The 19,869-nt window shown below is 43.9% G+C and overlaps 1 protein-coding gene across 1 annotated transcript; it reads right to left on the bottom strand.

Moving 5' to 3' along the window:
• Positions 1-3,462: 3,462 nt before the first annotated feature.
• On the bottom strand, positions 3,463-19,522 carry LOC135876547 (amine sulfotransferase-like). The gene is made up of 6 exons (XM_065401809.1): positions 19,381-19,522; positions 13,616-13,824; positions 12,656-12,782; positions 9,170-9,264; positions 6,318-6,495; positions 3,463-3,587 (listed from the first exon to the last, which is right to left on the bottom strand). Exons 1-6 carry the CDS (start codon positions 19,520-19,522, stop codon positions 3,463-3,465), a joined length of 876 nt encoding a protein of 291 aa, XP_065257881.1.
• Positions 19,523-19,869: the final 347 nt, after the last annotated feature.

Here is a 19,869-nt window from a genome sequence, read left to right as displayed (position 1 = left end):
AATAGGAAGCCTGAAGCCAAAACCAGGACTACTGTTTCCCTGGATCAGGACCTGGTGGAGTAGGGCAGGCCCAGGTCCCCCTACCCCTCCCTGTGCCTAACACTAGGCCTCTCTGCCCTGAATACAAAGGCAGCTGCATAGACTCTGGCCACTAGGCATCACTGCCCTGAACACAAGAGCAGCTCCATAGACTCTGGCTGCTAGGCCTCGCTACCCTGAAGGAGAGGAGCCACATTGACTGAAAGGGGGTGTTTTCCCCCTTCTTTCTCCCCTGATGGCCTGATACCCTGTGACAGTATGTTATTAGCTTTTCATTGCTATCTTACATGACACCTTCTGGACACAGGTTATGACATTAGTGAGTTGGGGTACATTCCATTCAGCTGGTCAGGCCAATGAAACTCACTACCAGATACCAATGTGCCCTTTGCCGTCTTGCACTGGGATGCCGTTAGGGTCACACATGCAAAACACTTAACTACACACAATGCCCTCCCCTGCACCCACACCACCTCTACCCCTCACATGTAGAATAACCGTTGACAAAATCCTACAGGAATTGTAGTCTCTCAGTGAAGTAGTATGTATTTTGATAGGATTTATTTTAAGAGCTAAACAAAGTTATGCGACTTCTATAGACACATGCCTCTCTTTTTTTAATCGGAGTTGTATGTCTAATCCACCATGCATGGAACTTGAAACTTACCCATTATTGTCCATGTGAATTGCTGGTGAAAGCCTTTGTTGGTATGACTTGCATATTACAGATTTCAGCAGCCTTATCGGAAAATGCTGCACTTGTTTTTAAACACATGCCTTTGGTCTAAATGGATTCTAGCAGTACCATCATGGAAAATCATAATGGCCCAAATTCATCCTTGATCTAACATTGACTGCAATGAGTATTTCTAAATAATTCCACCAATTCTGTTTTAGGCATCAGTAGCCCAGCTCAGTTCCTATCATCGTGTAGTGATTTTTTCCCCATCACAAATGTTAGAGGGAAAACTGGGAGTAGGAAGTAGTTACTGTTAAAAGTAGTATGAACTTCTCTTAACATCCTTTTCAGGCAATGCTCTATTTGATACAAGACAGTGGTTTTCCACCTTTCCCATTTCCATTCCAGGGCCCCACTCCCATCTATTGGGAACCCCCTCTCTTGTTCAGCAATATTGGAAGAGCAGGGTGGATGCTAACCCCTGATGTCTACTCATGACTGAGAACCTAAGATATAAGGGATCTCACATGCTAAACACCCATCTCCTGCTCTCTGACACAAGAATAATTTCTTAAATTTTATTTATTTGGCTGGATTAGTGCTCTAAATAATCCCTGGAAGCTATAGGGCACCTGACCTGATCTGTCTCACCATTTGTGAAATTGCACAGTAACCACTAGACAGGATTGCTTTCAGTTTTCTCCTACTGATCACAGATTTTAATTTTGAGGGGGGAAATCTTAACTTTTATAAATGGCACAAAGTGATTGTTACCATCCAAGAGAGCTTGTATAATAATGTTTTTTGTCAAAACATGTCACTGTATTTCACAGCTTTGTTCTGTGGACCCTTACAATGTTGCACTGAGCAAAATAGCATAGCGCTCTCTCTCTCTCTCTCTCTCTCTCTCTCTCTCTCTCTAGGCAAGACTTATTTTAAGAGCTTATTTTTAGGCACTGTGGCAGATGATGAGAGATTTGGAGGCCAGGGTAGTAGCCTTATGGAGCAATCTAGTGAAGGGTAATTTGAGTATAAGGGGCAACATGCAAGAAGGCACAGATCATTGTGTGAGAAACTGACATATGGGCAGATAAGACTTAGGCCTTGTCTACACTGCCACTTCACAGCACTTCAGCTTTCTCGCTCAGGGGTGTGAAAAAACTCCCCCCTGAGCGCTGCAAGTTCCAGTGCTGTAAAGTGGCAGTGTAGACAGTGCACCAGCACTGGGAGCCGCTCTGCCAGTGCTGGGAGCTATGCCCCTCGTGGGGGTGGGTTTTTTACAGCCACGACTATACAGCCATGTTAAAGCACTGCCGCCGCAGCGCTTTATCGTTGCTAGTGAAGACATACCCCTAGTATCACTGCAGCCTTGAAGGAGGAGAAAGAGGAAGGATGCTGGAAAGAGAGCAGCGAAGTAGAGAGAGGCACAGTACTGAAGGACCATAAAGGGGAGGACAAGCAGAATGAATATGATGCCATGAAATGAAAGGAGCTAATGGAATGATTTAAACAAAGGATTTATGGGATAAGAATCATCTGCAAAGAAGATATCAAACTAACAGAGTTTTGTATGGGGCTGAGTGGAACAATGTGCAATTGGGCAGGGCTGAGGGGAGGCATTTACAGTAATCAAGACAGGAGATAAGAGGGCCCTGAATGAGATTTCTTGCCATGTGCACAGAATAAAGAGGCTAAATCAGTGATTCTCAAATTTTTGTACTGGTGACCCCTTTCACATAGCAAGCCTCTGAGTGTGCCCCCCCCCCCGTATAAATTAAAAACATGTTTTAATATATTTAACACCATTATAAATGCTGCAGGCAAAGTGGGGTTTGCGGTGGAGGCTGACAGCTTGTGACCCCCCACATAATAGCCTCATAACCCCCTGAGGGGTCCCGACCCCCAGTTTGAGAAACCCTGGGCTAAATCTTAGATGGTGTAGAGCAGTATTTCTCAACTGGTGGGTCACAACCTTTGGGGGGAGGTGGTCTGTTTCCCTCCATCCTATCCTACATATTTTCTGTATCTGCAGCATCTCCTCCTGGCTGTCTCATAGTCAACATAAACTCCCCATCTTCCATGTGATTTAGGCCTAAAACCCGGGGATTGTCTCGGCCTCCTTTTCTGTTGCTCCTCACACCCAGACAATGTTTAACTCTTTCTGCTTCTTCCTCTGTGGCAGTGTCTCTAAAACTTTTCAGGTTGGAGACTTCGGATTTGAAGTTTAAAAAAATACAACCTGTCCATACATTTTTATTCTTATAGTAAATGTACTGGTGGTGATAATAAGATGTGTGTTTGTTTTTCCAGGGGTTGATAGAGAATACTTGACCTTCAAGGGTAAGCTTGTGCAGGAAGTGAGATTTTTCTTTGATTTAAATTATAATAAAATTTTCAACACATCTGGACCTCTGATTGCTTTTTGTGACCACCTCCCCACAAAGGTTGTGACCAGTTGAGAAATACTGCTCTGCATCATCTAAGATTTAGCCTCTTTGTTCTGTGTACACGGCAAGAAATCCTGTATATAGGAAAGACTTATTTTAAGAGCTTATTTTTATATATAATCTTTTCACATCTTGCAACTCTGGTACCATGGTGATGATGAGTGTGTAGATCTATGTAATTAGTAGGAAAAAAATGCTAGTTTCAAGGCTTGAACTTGCACAGAACTATGGATTTTAATTTGAACATTTTGTACAAGACTTTCAGTCCACTTTCACATCTTCAAACTGGAAATCAGCCTATATTTCTTCATTAAGATCCCAGAGGAACTTGAAGGGCAGGTCTTTCATTTTCTCATTAAAAACCTTGTTGAACTTTTCACTTTGTGACACAGTCATTATGTTCTTCCAGTCTCCAACGGTCCCTGAGGTGGAAGGAGGAGAAGGAGAAGTCATGGTTAGATGCTCTGCTGCCACCTGGACTTTTTATTATAAACTGAATAAAGCCTGTGCAGCAGGTAAGAAGCTGTGAATGCTGCTAGTTGGGAACAGTTCCTTTTCACTTCATTCCTACCTCATCTCCCCAAAGTGTAGCTCTCTAGGTCTTTGGGAATTTGAAAGTATATTTCCAGATCTGGGGTGTTGCTGAAATATAGCACAGACACCAGTTTTTAAACTTAGAATTATGTGTGCTGTCCACCATACCGTTATTGTCCCTCTGATTAGCTAGTGGAAGCTTTTGATCATGTGACTTGCATGTTACAGATGTCCGCAGCCTTATCTGAAAACGCTGTCCCTCTGATAAACCATGCTATTGGTGAGAATTGATTTTGTTTTTTGTAGAATCTAATGGGGTCCCTGTAGAAAATTTTAATGGGCCAATGACTTGACAGCAATGGCAGTAATTTGACCCAATAATTTTAGACAGTGTCACCAATTCTGTTTTAGGCATTAGTAGCTTTATACAACTCCATTACTATCTTGTACCGATTTCTTCTGGCACAAATGGTAGAGGGGAAATTGGGAACAGGAAGGTGTTATTGTTAAAAGAAATATGAATTTCTCTGAACATCCTTTTCAGATAATGCTGTACTTAACACTAGGCAGTGGTTTTCTACTTTTCCATACTGGGACACCTGTTTCCATTCCAGGGCCCTGCTCCCTTCTAGGTAAAATCACCTCCTATTTAGCAATATCAGAAGAACAGAGTCATCACAAGCCTGTAACATCTATTCACAATCCCAAGTTGAGAACCTCCAAGATAAAGGATTCAACAGGATAAAAACCCACCTCCTCCTTCCAGGCACAAGAATTGTTTCTTAGATTTTATTACTTGGATTATTTCATGCTCTGCATTATCCCTGAAAGCTGTCGTGCATCTGAACTGATTTGTCTCACCATTTATGAAGCTGCACAGAAGCACTAGACTTTCTTTTTCTCCTAGTGTTCACAGATTTTAAGAAAACAACAAGGAGTCCAGTAGCACCTTAAAGACTAACAGATTTATTGGGCATAAGCTTTCATGGGTAAAAAACCCACTTCTTCAGATGCATGGAGTGAAAATTACAGATGCAGGCATTGTTATACGGACACATGAAGAGAAAGGAGTTACCTCACAAGTGGAGAACCAGTGTTGACAGGGCCAATACAATCAGGGTGGATGTAGTTCACTCCCAATAATTGACAGCCCCCCAACCTGAAGCAAATACACACCAGCAACTACACACCACTCCACAGAAACACTAACCCAGGAACCAAACCCTGTAACAAACCTCGTTGCCAACTCTGTCCCCATATCTACTCGAGCAACACCATCAGAGGACCCAACCACATCAGCCACACCATCAGGGACTCATCCACCTGCACATCTACTAGTGTGATATATGCCATCATGTGCCAGCAATGCCCCACTGCCATGTACATTGGCCAAACTGGACAGTCTCTTCATAAAAGAATAAATGGACACAAATCAGACATCAGGAATGGTAATATACAAAAGCCAGTAGGAGAACACTTCAATCTTCCTGGACATTCTATAACAGATTTAAAAGTAGCCATACTTGAACCAAAAAAACCCTTCAGAAACAGACTTCAAAGAGAAACTGCAGAACTAAAATTCATTTGCAAATTTAACACCATTAATTTGGGCTTGAATAGGGACTGGGAGTGGCTGGCTCACTACAAAAGCAACTTTTCCTCTCCTAGAATTGACACCTCCTCATCAATTATTGGGAGTGAACTACACCCACCCTGATTGTATTGGCCCTGTCAACACTGGTTCTCCACTTGTGAGGTAACTCCCTTCTCTTCATGTGTCCGTATAACAATGCCTGCATCTGTAATTTTCACTCCATGCATCTGAAGAAGTGGGTTTTTTACCCACGAAAGCTTATGCCCAAATAAATCTGTTAGTCTTTAAGGTGTCACCGGACTCCTTGTTGTTTTTGTGGATACAGACTAACACAGCTACCCCCCGAGACTTGACAGATTTTAAGGGTGGCTGTTTTTTTGGGGGGGAGGGAGGTGATCTCAACTTTTATAGATGGTCTGAAGTGAATTTTTCAATTTTTTGAAATGTTGACTTTTTCCCTCTTTCAAACTTTTTACTATTTGTTGGCCCTGATCTGCTTTGCAAACAAACACTTATGGTGTTGCACCAAGCAAAATAATGCATCTCTTTTTTCCACCTTTGGGAAATAAAGCCCCACTCACAAACTTTAATGCCACAAAGCCAATTGTTACCTAGGGACAGAAAGTTTTGTTTGTCATTGGAAGTCTTAGGGTATGTCTATACTTACCCACTGGTTCGGAGGCCAGCAATCGATCTTCTGGGATCGATTTATCGCGTCTTGTCTAGACGCGATAAATCGATCCCGGAAGTGCTCGCCGTCGACGCCGGTAATTCTGCTCTGCGAGAGGAGTAGGCGGAGTCGACGGGGGAGCCTGCCTGCTGCGTGTGGACCCGCGGTAAGTACCTTTAAGTTCGAACTAAGATACTTCGACTTCAGCTACGTTATTCACGTAGCTGAAGTTGCGTATCTTAGTTCGAACTGGGGGCTTAGTGTGGACCAGGCCTTAGACAGTTAGCTTCAACACACCTTGTGCCAGGATCTGCAGGATTAAATGTTTATAACAAGTGGCTGCTTCCGCCTTACCTCTGCGAAGAAAATTGTCTCTGCCTTTCTCCAAGATACATGTCTTGTCCTCGTAGTTTGACCTGGGATCAGATTTCATGTTATCGAATGTAGCCTTCTCCACAACAACATCCAACTCCTTTTCAGTCAGCCGTTTTCCTAAGAAGTCACAAATTTTCAGCACAGCACTTCTGAGATCCTGAAATGAGCATTATTTCAATTTAACAATTCCCAAAAGTAGAAAAGCAAAAGAGCCAAATTTAAAAAAAAAAGAGAGAGAGAGAGAGAGAGAGAATAAAGGATAATGGGATATTTCAATAAGGGTGGGAAACTGAACGTGGAATGAAGGGTACTTCTCTTATCACACTGTTCATAGGCAAGATTTTTATTCACTGTCACTGGTTACAGCAGCATCAAATCCTGACAGGTGAGTAGCAAGAAGAGTCCTTATAAGTCTCTTCTTTAGGTAACCCTTCCTCATGGCCTACCAAGCGAGAACAAGCTCATTTCTGGGTGTGAGAATACTATTGCTAACATTATGCGTGATAAAGGCTGACAATTTTCTGAGCAAAGAGTCTGTCTCATAGCTGTGGTTTGGAAATAGAAGGATACATCTCAGGAGTTGGATCTCTTAATGGGAAGGGTCTTTCCTTGCTTTGTTAATCAGTCTTGATGCTATTCTCAGTGTGCTCCCTGCCAGTGCCAGCACTTCTCTCCCTATTTAGCTAAGAGGTCCACTCATCTAGGCTTTGTTTCACTTAAAATATAAAGTAAAATTGGTTTGAAATTGATTTAGTTCAACCAACATACCCCCTGGGTGGCCCCTCTTAAAGCAGTGTAAACCTGACTTCTGCTGATCTAGCTGAAGTTGATAAGGAATCAAACGTAGCTGAGCTGGTAGAAAAATGAAAAACTAATTTCTAAAAAATTCAAACTGCTGAAATTGTTCCCATTTTGGAATCTTTGAAGTGGGTCGTGTTTTGTGTTTTTAAAAGATTTTTTAATAGATAGCTTTAAAAGAGTTATTGATATATTTTAGTTTTTGAAAACTGGGTTTTCAGAAAATGAAAAGCTTCAATTAAAAATTGCATAAAAACGTGTTTCACAAAAAATTAAGAGGAGACCTACAATTTTTTTACAAAATACTTCATTTTGATGAAAACGCATTCTGATCAAAACAGTTTGAGAAGCTGTAATATGTAACAAATACTCTCCTTTCCCTTAAAGATGCCACATGGGACAGATTATGTAGCTGCTTTTTTGCTGTGCAGACAAGGAGCGGAAATAAAGCAAGTTAACTACCCCAATGGTTCTCACATTCATCATATTTTCTTCACTAGGAAGTAGATTAAACTGCCTGGGCTGCTTCCAGAGGTATTATGTATGCAGTGTTGTTGTAGATGGGTCAGTTCCAGGATATTAGAGAGACAAGAGTGTGAGGTACTATCTTTTATTGGACCATCTTCTGGTGTGGGGAGGGAGGGAAGGAGGGAGAGAGAGAGAGAGAGAGAGAGATGCTCTTGCGCTACACAGCTGTTTCTCTCACCAACAGAAATTGATCCGATAAAAGATATTATCTCACACACCCACTTTGTCTTAACATAGGTATCAGGTTGTCACACAGACTCCACTGGGAAGGTCAGAATCAATTTGCCCTTTCTTCTTCCCTGCGCTCTTGCAGTATTCCATACTCATTGATTGCCTTGTATTGCTCATTAAGCCCTGCAAGCATGTGTAGGGGCAAATACCACTCCCCAGGACACTCATTTACTGAGAGGGAAATTCTATAATTCCTTTTCTTTTCTCCATTTTCAGCTTTCACATCACATTACACGTCTGTGGTGGTGTGAGGAAACTAGCTCATTATTACAGCTGTTCAAAAAATTTCTATTGAATGGTTTTGTTTTGTTTTTTAAAAAGAAATTATTAGAATTGCCTTTAATTGCTGTCATGTGTGGTTTGTTATTTTATAATTAAAGAAAAAAGAGAAAACATTTCAGTTTTAGGGTTTCAGCAGCGTGTATGTGTGTGTGTGTGTATGTGGAATAGTTTTGAAGAGAAATTTTGACAAAAATATTTTATTTTACATCAAATCTTTCCTAATTTGGGGGGGGGGGGACGACTCTTTTCCTAAAAAGCTCTAATAATTATTTATTTCAGCAGATGTTCCTTATTTTACTATTATATAATGTAGCATATATTTCACTATATGTTAAATTCAGACAATATGCAGCCCAAGAGACTATGGGTGGAATTTTCAAAAGTGACTATGTGAGTTAGACACGTAAGTCCTATTGAAAGTCAATGGGAGTTCTGTGGCCAACTCAGAAACCTCCCATTTTTCAGTTGGATGCTTTGGAAAAATCTCACCCTATGGTCTTGATTCTGCTGCCCTGACATTGAGAAGTATTTTTTCAAGGCGTGTCAGTGAAATCCATGAGACCAATGTATTTTGTGAGGAGTCACATTGTGAGCAAGGTGGCAGAATCTGATTGGTTTACTGGATGGTGAAGTGAGGCATTAGGCCTGGTCTACACTTAGAAGTTAGGTCAACATCACTAAGATGCTCAGGGAACCATAGTATGGGGACAGAGAGGGATATACAGATCCCCCGGGTATGTGGCAGAGGTGGGAGTGGGGGGCACATAGTGCTCTCGCATGGGTGGGTGGGAATAGAGGTGAGACACACAGAGCCTCTGGCATAACTGAGGGAGTGGGGGTGGGGGGAGTTGCAGGAAGTCTCTGCCAAAGGGGATAGGAGAATGGGACACTGGGAGCAGGGGAGAAGGAAGGGATGCAAGGCAGCCCTGGCCCAGAGATACAAAGTTTGTGCTGCTTTAGTGTTTAGATAGAATGATATCAACAGGCCTCACCTTCTTCATCTCCTCATAAGTAAGGAAGAGAATATTGTAATCAGCTCTGTGGGTGTACCAGCCTCTGATGTGATCAAACCATGAGCTAGCAAGTACTTACAAGGGGGAAAAAATAATCGAACGTTAATGATCTCTAAGAGCAAAATAGTTCAATTATCAACACTTTAGCACCCTAATACTGTCACAAGCAGGGCTGAGAATGACTGTTCAAGTCCCTTCTTTAAAGACTAGTGGAAAACTTCAACAGGAAAGATTGAGGAAAGTGTCTCAACCCAGAAGACCCCGTAACCCAGTGGTTAGGACATGTGTGAAATCAGGAATTTCAACCAGGGTATCCCACATCCTCTAAGTGCTCTAACCTCTGCATGATAGAGTAAAAAGGGGCACCACCTCTCCTGGCTGTGCTGTCATGTCAGTCCTCACGTGGTAGATGGTCTTTAAGGTGGCCTCTGAGCATACCTAGTGGATAGGGTTCCACAGGCAAGATAGACAGGGGACTGCCTACTTTGTGAAGCCTACCACGTGAGCAAAGAACCAAGCTGCTCAGATGTGTCAGGACTAAGATATCTGTGCACATGCCCAGTGGTAGAAATGGAGGCTCCTTGGGGACTTTGCCAGGGGAAACTTAGGCATCTAGGGAATTTAGGCACCCACAGAGTTAGATGGCAGCTGAATGGGGCTTGTGAACAGGGGTGGCTCTAGGTACCAGCAAAACAAGCAGGTGCTTGGGGCGGCAAATTACGAGGGGCGGCATAATGCTGGGGCCCCAGCTCCGACCTGAGGAAGTGTCCTGGGCTGGATCCTGACCACCCTGTTGTTCACTGACCAGGGCTGTGCGGCGGGACGGGGGAGCTGGCTCACTGGGGAGCGTGTCCCTGCCGCTCTCCCATGGGCAGCGGCCAGACCCCCTCAGGCAGGAGCCAGTAGCATGGCCCTGCCCCAGTCGCGGAGCAGGGGGTGGCGGCGGAACATGGCGGCCGGGCGGGCCGCTCCTCCAGCGCCGGCTGCGGGCTCCTCCTCGGCTTGTCCCTGCCTCCGCCTCCTCCTCCTCCTCCTCCTCCTCCTCCTCCTTCCCCCTGCGCTGCCTCCTGCCCGGGGAGGGGAGCGGCAGCCCGGGCTGAGCCGAACTCGAACCGTTGCGCAGGCCAAGCCCCCGCAGCCGGCTTGCAGGGGTCCCGGGGAGCGGGAGGCCCGGGCACGCTGCCCTGGGATCACCAGCCGCCAGCTGCTCTGCCCCGGACCCCGGCAGCCAAACCCCGCAGCCGCCCCAGCTTGCTCCGCGTGGGAGCTACAGACGGTGCCCCCCGCCCGGCTGGCTCTGTTCCCGGCCACACCGCAGGATGACCGCCCGGGACTCTGAGGTGTTGCTGAGGCTGCCCCAAGCCAGGCTCCCCGGGATCTGCTGCCCCTCCAGCCACGGGGGCCCTAGGCCAGTGTGGGAGCCGGGCCGCAGCCCTGCTATCAGAGCCTCCTCCCCTCCCCGCGCTGCATAGCAAGACGTGGGACCGTGGGCAGGGCTGCTACAGCCATTTCAGACTGGGATTGGTGCCGGGGGAGCAGAGGTGATTGTGCCTTGTCTGGAGGGACCGGGCAGCCCCCTCCTAACCCCCCCAACGCCCGCTGCTTGCTCCTGACGGCACGGGGCTGCGACACCCAGCTCCGGAGGGAAGCGCCAAGCCCCTGGGTGTGCTCGCGGGGAAGGAGAGACAGGAGGCAGAGCTGTTCGGTGTCTCCCACGCAGCTCCAGGCGCCTCTGGCTACTCGGCAGCGACAGCCAGGCTGGGTAGCCTGCCAGCAGCGTGACTTGGTCCGACCTGCACAGACCACATGAGCCCTGGGGTTGGCGCTGACGTCTTGCCTATGCCAAGGCCTCCGGCTCAGGGGCAGCCTTAGCTCTGCCCAGGCAGACACAGCCTGGCTCACTCCATAAATGAGTACACTAGGAGGAAATTGTTTTATTTCACTAACTACACATTCTGTTTTCATTTTTTAAAAATTTTAAACAGTCAAAAACAAAACAAAAATTGCAAAGTGCAAACATGTAAAAGCCAAAAAAAAGGGGGGGGGGGCAAATTTTTTTTTTGCTTGGGGCGGCAAAAAACCTAGAGCCGACCCTGCTTGTGAGAATCTAAATTTTGTGTTTAGGCCCCTAAAGTGGCAGTTAGACACCCAAGACCCCCTTGTGGCTTACCCCTGATTTGAGTTTTACAGACAGTCAGTTACATAGCTAACAACAAGTTGTGCTTTTACCTTTAGACTTCACTGGCCTCATACAATGGTACTTTACCCGGTACAACATACTTATGGTTTGATGCTTTGGATCAGGGAATCGGCAACTTTTGGCACGCGGCACACTAGGGTAAGCCCCCTGGTGGGCCAGGCCGGTTTGTTTACCTGCCGCGTCCGCAGATTCAGCCGATCACAGCTCCCACTGGCTGCGGTTTGCCGCTCCAGGCCAACAGGGGCGGCGGGAAGCAGTGTGGGCCGAGGGATGTGCTGACCGCTGCTTCCCGCCGCCCCCATTGGCCGGGAGCGGTGAACTGCGGCCAGTGGGAGCTGCGATCGGCCAAATCTGTGGACGCGGCAGGTAAACAAACTGGCCCGGCCCGGCAGGGGCCTTACCCTGGTGGGCCACGTGCCAAAGGTTGCCGATCCCTGCTCTGGATACTTTACTTTTGGATAATTTCTATTACATTTTTATGAGCTGCCTAGAACTAAATGCCACTGTATTATCCAAAATCCTGTGTCCTTTGTGGCAACCTGGCTTAAAGTTCAAAGCGAGGATCTTCATGGTTTCTTCAGCTCTCCAGCTCCAGTGTGGCAAACTGGAGAGTCTGCAGGAACTTCAGCAAAAAATGGAAGATTTTTTTATTGAATTAAATATGAACAACTATGAACTTAAATTGTCACTGTGCCACAGGCTGCACGAGAGAGGACACTGCATTGTAAGAAATAATTAAGGGAGAATTCAGGAGCTGGACAGATGACAGCTGAGTCTTTTTGGCTTTTGGGAGGGTGTGGGTGGTAGTTTGGAATTGTGGAATAAGCACAGTAGTTGGACATTTCTACTAAAGTGATCAGCATCTTACTACTTCTGTTTTCTCTGGACAGTGTTTATTAGCATCTGCTCATCTCAGTTATTTCAGCACTTAATTGTCAAAATGTATTTAAGTATTCATTATTAGGTTTCAGAGTGAATACCTAATTAAGATCAATTAAATCAGGCAACGTGCACTTTATTGGTGCATTGCGTGGGACTACACAGCTCCTCTGGACTAATTTTGCACACCGAATTTCTATAGTGAGCTGTGGATCCTACTGCAGTCACTGCAGCCTTAGAACTGTCCCTCCCCCCAGCCCCACACCCATCGAAGGGGGAGACTTCTGACCAGTACCACATTCTGTATAATTTACTGACATGGATAGTTTATTCAGGCTGTGCTCAGTGAACAGGGTTTGGCCTTTTAGCAGTAAATGAAACCTTACCTTTCCCAGATAAAAATCTCTCCATTAAAATATTAAAATCTGGTACTTTCTCAAATATGAATGCATGCTTGCTAAAATGAAAATAGGAAACCGCAACATCCTTAGGGTTTCTGGCTACATAAATAACCTGCAAGATAAAAAAAGACCAACAATCTCAGCTACGCTAAAGGGATACCATTAACCTTCACTGAGACTAAGGACAAGCAGGAGAGGTCAGATATCTCCATGAGAGTTAGCTCAGTGGGAGTTACACACACACACACTTGAGCTGCATCGTGGCACACTCCACTGCCCCATCTTTGGCAAGAAGTCTCCTTATGTATAAACGTGCAGGAGACATGAAACATCCCCTGCATGGAGAATGTAACAACTTATACTTACATACACCACAAAACCATTAACTTACAATATGCATGGAATATGCAGTATTGTTGGAGCTGTGTTGGTCCCAGGATATCAGAGAGACAGCAGGGTGAAGTAATAAAGCTTAGAAGCTTGTCTCTCACACCAACAGAAGTTGGTCCAATAAAAGATATTACTTCACTCACGTTGTCTCCAATATACATTGAAAACATGCAGACTGCAATGATCATAACCCCCACTTTTGGGTGAACAGTCATGGGGTGGAGGAAGCAGCTTGGCCCAGAGGCCAAGCACAGCAGTTCCATGAAAAATGGGATCTCCACTGAATCTGGACATTGAAGTCCTGAGGTTGCACTGGAACTTGTTTCTCCTGCCTCCCCTCCCCCCCCCCCCCCCCCGCCACTTTGCTGGGGTCTAGGGAGATGGAATGGGGCCTTGGAGGAACGTGAGCCCCTATCCCTCGAGGAAGGTTGCTTTTGGAAGGGTTCTTGGAGAGAGGCAGACAACCCAGCCCTGAGAATTTGGACTGATTTATTAGAGAAAGCAATGAATTTTCTTGGTTAATTTTAATTACTTTGTAAAAATAGCATCACCTACTTTTGCTCCTTTGTTTCTCAGATCTCTTGGAGCTAAATAGTAAGGGAGGTGAGTGGAAAAGAGACGCGGTGATGGACGACTGCCATAATCCATGTTATTGAAATTGTACTCTAGCCATGGAACTCTGTCAATTGTTTCAGTTTTTGCTGTTCCATCCCGGTGGCTTTCATAATAAATCAAGCTCAAAATATTCTGCATCCACACAGTTCCTGGGAAAGGAAATAACCTTATTTGAAACTGATTTGATGATTTTTTTTTTTTAAATTAGAGCAATAATCTGACAAACACAAGATCTTCAAAGCCACACTGGTTTTACATTATTAAAGAAAGTACGAATACTTGTGTAAGCAGAGTCAGGATGAGCTCTACCCTGACATCTGGTGGTGAATTATGGCGAGTGTGGAAAAGAACTCCAGGGGCTGATCTTGTTTGCATAGGCACACCCACTCGCCTGTCATGAAACAACAGCAACTGAAAGTGGTTACTTTGACTGGTGTGGGATCCCCAGTTTCTCTGTTATTGGGGCAGGAAGAATAAAGTTTTGTTACCCTGATTCTGTGAATCAAGGCCAGTGGAACTGTTGTATGACAGAAGGACTCACCATTACCCAAGTAGCACTTGCTTGACAAGGGGCATGGGTTACAAAACCCAGTGGATTGAGAGAGGATGGGTATTTGTACCTGATGGTATGGGCCCCCCTTTGAGGGCTTGAACACCAATTGCACCACCTTCTCGCTTGCTCGCTCGCCCCCTGTCCCCTCCCTACTGTTGAATGTCAGAGCTAACTTTGATTCCGTTAGGAGTCTAGTTACAGGTTGCTGAGCTGAATTCACTTTGGGCTGATGGTGCACCAGCACTGGGGCTCCCCTACTATGAGCTGAAATCACAAAAGACCTAAAGTTACTAAGAGCTGAGACCACTGAGTGCTGTGTTAACTAGTGGGGGAGCCTGAAGCTATATTGCTAAGCAGCTGGCAGAGCAATTTGCAGGGAAAACTGGAGGAGCAGCGAGCGGCGCGGAGCCTTGCGGGGACGGTTGGAGCGGCCCAAGGAATGGCAAACGGAGCTGTTTGCGGGGACGGCTGGAGTGGCTCACAGGTCGGTGAGCGGAGCGGAGCAGCTTGTAGAGCAGAGCAGTTTGTGGGACGGCAGGAAGTGGACTGGCTCGTGGTGAAGGCTGCGGCGGAACCCCACAGAGAGATGGTCGGCCGGCCTCGGATCATGTAAGGTGCCCCTTAACACCCTGCGTGCCCCCCTTTTACTCTGAGGCTGCACTGACCAGGGACAGAGACTTTGGGGGTTGTTGGACTTTTGGTGGTTGCTGGACCCAAGAGACTTTGGGGGTGTTGGACTTTGGGGACTCTGGGTGATTTTTGGGTTGCTGGATTCAAGAACCAAAGGGAAAGGACACAGCCCAATTTGCTAGGGTGGGCCTTTTGCTCATGGTTTGTGTTATGAATCCTGTTTGTGGTGTTTTTTCCAATTTAATGCTGATGTCGATTACCTCATGTTATTAAATATTTTCTGCTACACTCAGACTCCGTGCTTGCGAGAGGGGAAGTATTGCCTCTTAGAGGCACCCAGGGGGTGGTATGTAATTGTCCCAGGTCACTGGGTGGGGGCTCGAGCCGGTTTTGCATTGCGTTATTGAAACGGAACCCCTAGATACTGAACCCGGCCCTTGTTGCTGCCAACTTAGACGGGCAGAAGGGTTACACTTGCAACAATTGAAGGTTAAAGATAATACTCTGTCTTACTCTAGAGAGTTCATAAGTGCAGCAGGGAATGTTATTTTTTGTACATTTTACTACTGTATATATGTGATGGTCAGTAACTAAATTTTCAGATATCTTTATCTAATATATTCAGATATCCACTCAGTGTAAATTCATTGCTGTGTTTCTGTGTTGATCATGAAATGGGCCCAGGAAACAGAAGCTACCTCCTGTTAAAAGAGTGTTATAAGTGGCTCTTTTGTTTCTATGACTCCTACAAAGTGTTGTGAACTATAATGGAGCAATTTATACAACTACACACTTGTAGAAAAATCTGGTCCCTAGCACACAGCTGAAGTAGATGTGTGGGGCACAAGAGAGATGTGTAAGGTTCCTGCGGGAACAGGGAAAGAACCTAATCCAGGGCTGCAGAGCAAAGCTACTAACAAATCCTATTGTTGAGGAGAAGATAAGAGAACAAACAACATATGACAGAAGCTAATCACATCACTTATGCAGTACTAGAAGACTCTCAGATACTACAGTGATAAGCACGGTATAAGAACATGTATAGAATAGAATACAATCAAATAGACAATGTCATGCCTGAAGGGGAATGATCAGGGGAACCATGTGGTGGTATATCCACTGGCATTACCCAAACCACCCTGTATACTTTTGCTGCAAGAGTCTCCAAGGGCCCCTACTCCGTCCGTGAAGTGGAAGAGCCCCAGTCCTACTGCAGGACCCATGGGAACTCATGTTCACCTTGTTCTCCATCATGACCACCAAATCTTTCTCAGAGTCACTGCTTCACAGGATAGAACAGGGGTTCTCAAACTGGGGGTCGGGACCCCTCAGGGGTCATGAGCTGTTAGCCTCCACCCCAAACCCCGCTTTGCTTCCAGCATTTATAATGGTGTTAAATATATTTTAAAAAGTGTTTTTAGTTTATAAGAGGGGGTCGCACTCAGAGGCTTGCTATGTGAATGGGGTCATCAGTACAAAAGTTTGAGAACCACTGGGATAGAGTATCCCAGGCCGTAAGTATGGCCTACATTCTTTGTTCCTAGATGCATAACTTTACTGTTGGCTATATTAAAAGACATTGTATGTTTGAGTCCAGCTTACCAAATCGTTCTGTATCAGTGATCTGTTCTCTTAATTTTTTAATCAGTCTTTGTGTCATTTGCAACCTTTATCAGTGATGATTTTGTGATTTCTTCCAGGACATTGATCAAAATGTTAAATAGCATAGGGCCAAAAACCAATTTCTGTGGGACCTCATTAGAAACACATCCATTCAATGATTTCTCATTTACAGTTACATTCTGAGACTTGTCAAATAGCTAGTTTTTAGTCCATTTAATATGTGCTCTGTTAATTTTGTAACATTGAAGTTTTTAAAAATCAAAATATCCTGTGGTACCACGTCAAATGCCTTACAGAAATCTATTACATCAATACTATTACCTTTGACAACCAAACTTGTAATCTCATCAAAAAAAAGATATCAAGTTAGTTTGACGGGATCTATTTTCTGCAAACCCATATTGACTGACATTAATTATATCACCTTCCTTTAATTCTTTATTAATCAAGACCTGTATCAGTTGTTCCATTATTTTGCCTGGTATCCATGTCAGACTGACAGGCCTATAATTATTTGGCTTGTCCCTTTCACTCTTTTAATATATTGGCACAACATTTGCTTTCTTCCAGTCCTCTAGAAGTTATTGAAAAGCAATATTAATGGTCTAGCAAGCTATTCAGCCAGCTCTATTAAAACTCATGGATGCATGTTATCTAGACCTAACATCCTTTAAAAATTGGAAGTCAAATCCTAGTGAGAAAAATAGAAACAAGCATAAATTCTGGCAAGTCAAGTGTAAAATTATAATAAAGTGGGCTAAGAAAGAATTTGAAGAGCAACAAGGGGCACAAAAACTAACAACCTTTTTTTTTTTTTTTTAGTACAAAAGAAGCAGGAAGCCTGCCAAACAGTCAAAGGGGTCACTGGATGATTGAGGTTTAAGAGGAGCCCTCAAAGAAGACAAGGCGGTTGCAGAGAAGTGAAATGAATTCTTTGCATCAGTCTTCACTGCAGAAGCTGTGGGGGAGATCCCCACACCCGAGTCATTCTTTTTAGGTGACCAGTTTGAGGAACGGTCTCAGTTTGAGGTGTCAGGAGAGGAGGTTTTGGAACAAATTGATTAATTAAACAGTAATAAGTCACCAGGACTAGAAGATAGTCACTCAAGAGCACGGAAGGAACTCAAATATGAAATTGCAGAACTACTATATATCTATACGTATGGTATATATACACTATAAGCTTAAATCAGCCTCTGTACCAGATGACTGAAGGATACCTAATGTAACATCCATTTTTAGAAAATGGCTCCAGAGGTGATACTGGCAATTACAGGCTGGTAAGCCTGACTTCAGTACCAGGCAAACTGGTTGAAATTATAGTAAAGAACAAAATTATCAGACATATAGATAAACAAAATATGTTGTGGAAGAGTCAACATGGCTGTTGTAAAGGGGAAATCATGCCTCACCAATCTAGTAGAATTCTTTGAGGGGGGGGTCACCAAATGTGGACAAAGGTGATCTATAGTCGATATAGTATACTTGGACTTTCAGAAAACTTTTGACAAGATCCCACAGTAAAGACTCTGAAGTAAAGTAAGCAGTCATGCTATAAGAGGGAAGGTCTTCTCATGGATCAGTAACCAGTTAAAGATAGGAAACAAAGGGTAGGACTAAATGGTCAGTTTTCACAATGAAGAGAGGTAAATAGCACCGGTGTTCAGCTTAGAAAAGAGATGACAGAGGGAGGGTCTGATACAGATCTATAAAGTCATGAATGGTGTGGAGAAAGTGAATAGGGAAGTGTTATTTACCCCTTCACATAACAGAAGAACTAGGAGTCACCCGATGAAATTAATTGTCAGCAGGTTAAAACAAACAAAAGGAAGTACTTCATACAATGCACAGTCAACCTGTGCAATTCAATGCCAGGGAATGTTGTGAAGGCCAAGAGTATAACTGAGTTCAGAAAATAATTAGATAAATTCATGGAGGATAGGTCCATCAATGGCTATTGGGGACACAATCCCATACCCTGTGTGTCCCTAAATCCCTAACTGCCGGAAGCTGGAACTGGGTGACAGGGGATGGATGGATCACTCAAAATTGTCCTATTCTGTTCATTCCCTCTGAAGCATCTGACACTGGCCACTGTCAGACAGGATACTTGATTAGATGGATGATTGGTATGACCCAGTATTTCCATTCTTACGTATTGAACACTTCTGCCTTTGCTACATTGTTTTTGACAATCCTACCCTTTCCCTATAGTAATAGACCAATACCATTGCTAGCATTCTTTTAGTTCATAATATACTTTATTGTCCTTAACTCTGCTGGCCACAAACTTCTCCTGGTGTCCTTTTGCTTCCCTAATCAATTTTCAACAATTCCTAACTTCTGATTGATTTTCATTAGTATCAATTTCCCTTTTCTTCCATTTATTTTATATATATTTTATAGCTGCCTTTACTTCCCCTGAGCGCCAGGTTGGCTTTTAACCATGTCTTTTAATCTTCTCTATTGTGGCTTTTTGGACATATAGTAAAATGTTCTTAAACAATTCTCAATTATCATTCACATTTTTTCTAATTACATTCTTTCTCCCAGCTGATTTGGCTCATAATTATTTTCAGCTTTGTGAAACTGGCTTTTTTGAAGCACCAAGTATATATATTATTGGTTTGGACCTTATTCTGTTTGCACCTAACAAATGTGATCAAGTCATGATCACTTGTACCGATGTTACCATTAAGTTTTAGTTCTGTGATCAACTTTTCTTTATATAAAACTCTTCTTTGTTGGATGAAACAGTTTGAGTTAGTTAAAAAAAGCTCTGACAAATGTTACCACCAAACATAGGTCACAATGGTGCTCAGTAAGAAGGGGGTCAATAAAGGTTTCAGACAAAAGTCAGATTGCTTATTTCCCTTTAGGAAAATCATAACAGTCTTACCTGATTTTGGAAAAGTAACTACAAACACATCACTGTCTCGGATTACAAAATGCTCCAATGAATCTATATATTCAGGGTTAGCCAAGTCTGGTAGGAAATAAAATCCTTTATGTTTGAACATAAATTCTTCCGATGGCTCCATTGGTAAGGTTTCTCTTATATGTCAAGAATCTGCAGATTAAAGAACATAATTTTAATATCCTTTGTTTTGCTGTCATCTTTTGTGAAAAAAAATTTCACTACAACTTAAAACAGTTCCCTATCTGATAGCAAAATGAACAACAAAAAGAGCCAATTGAATCATAGCATAAAAATGGCATGTTTAGGGACTGGTATGAGACCAGAATATTGTTCCCAGGAAAAAGTGGTGTGTGATGTTTTCTCCGGGTTATTTACTGGTACAAGGTATCTAGTATTGTTATACACAAACTTTTTTTAAAAAGAATTATCTAACTGTACAGAATCCATGTAAATGGGCACTAAACATCA

This window comes from Emys orbicularis, chromosome 3, assembly GCF_028017835.1.
Source record: "Emys orbicularis isolate rEmyOrb1 chromosome 3, rEmyOrb1.hap1, whole genome shotgun sequence".
NCBI lineage: Eukaryota > Metazoa > Chordata > Testudines > Emydidae > Emys > Emys orbicularis.
This window is presented reverse-complemented; position numbering and strand designations above follow the sequence as displayed.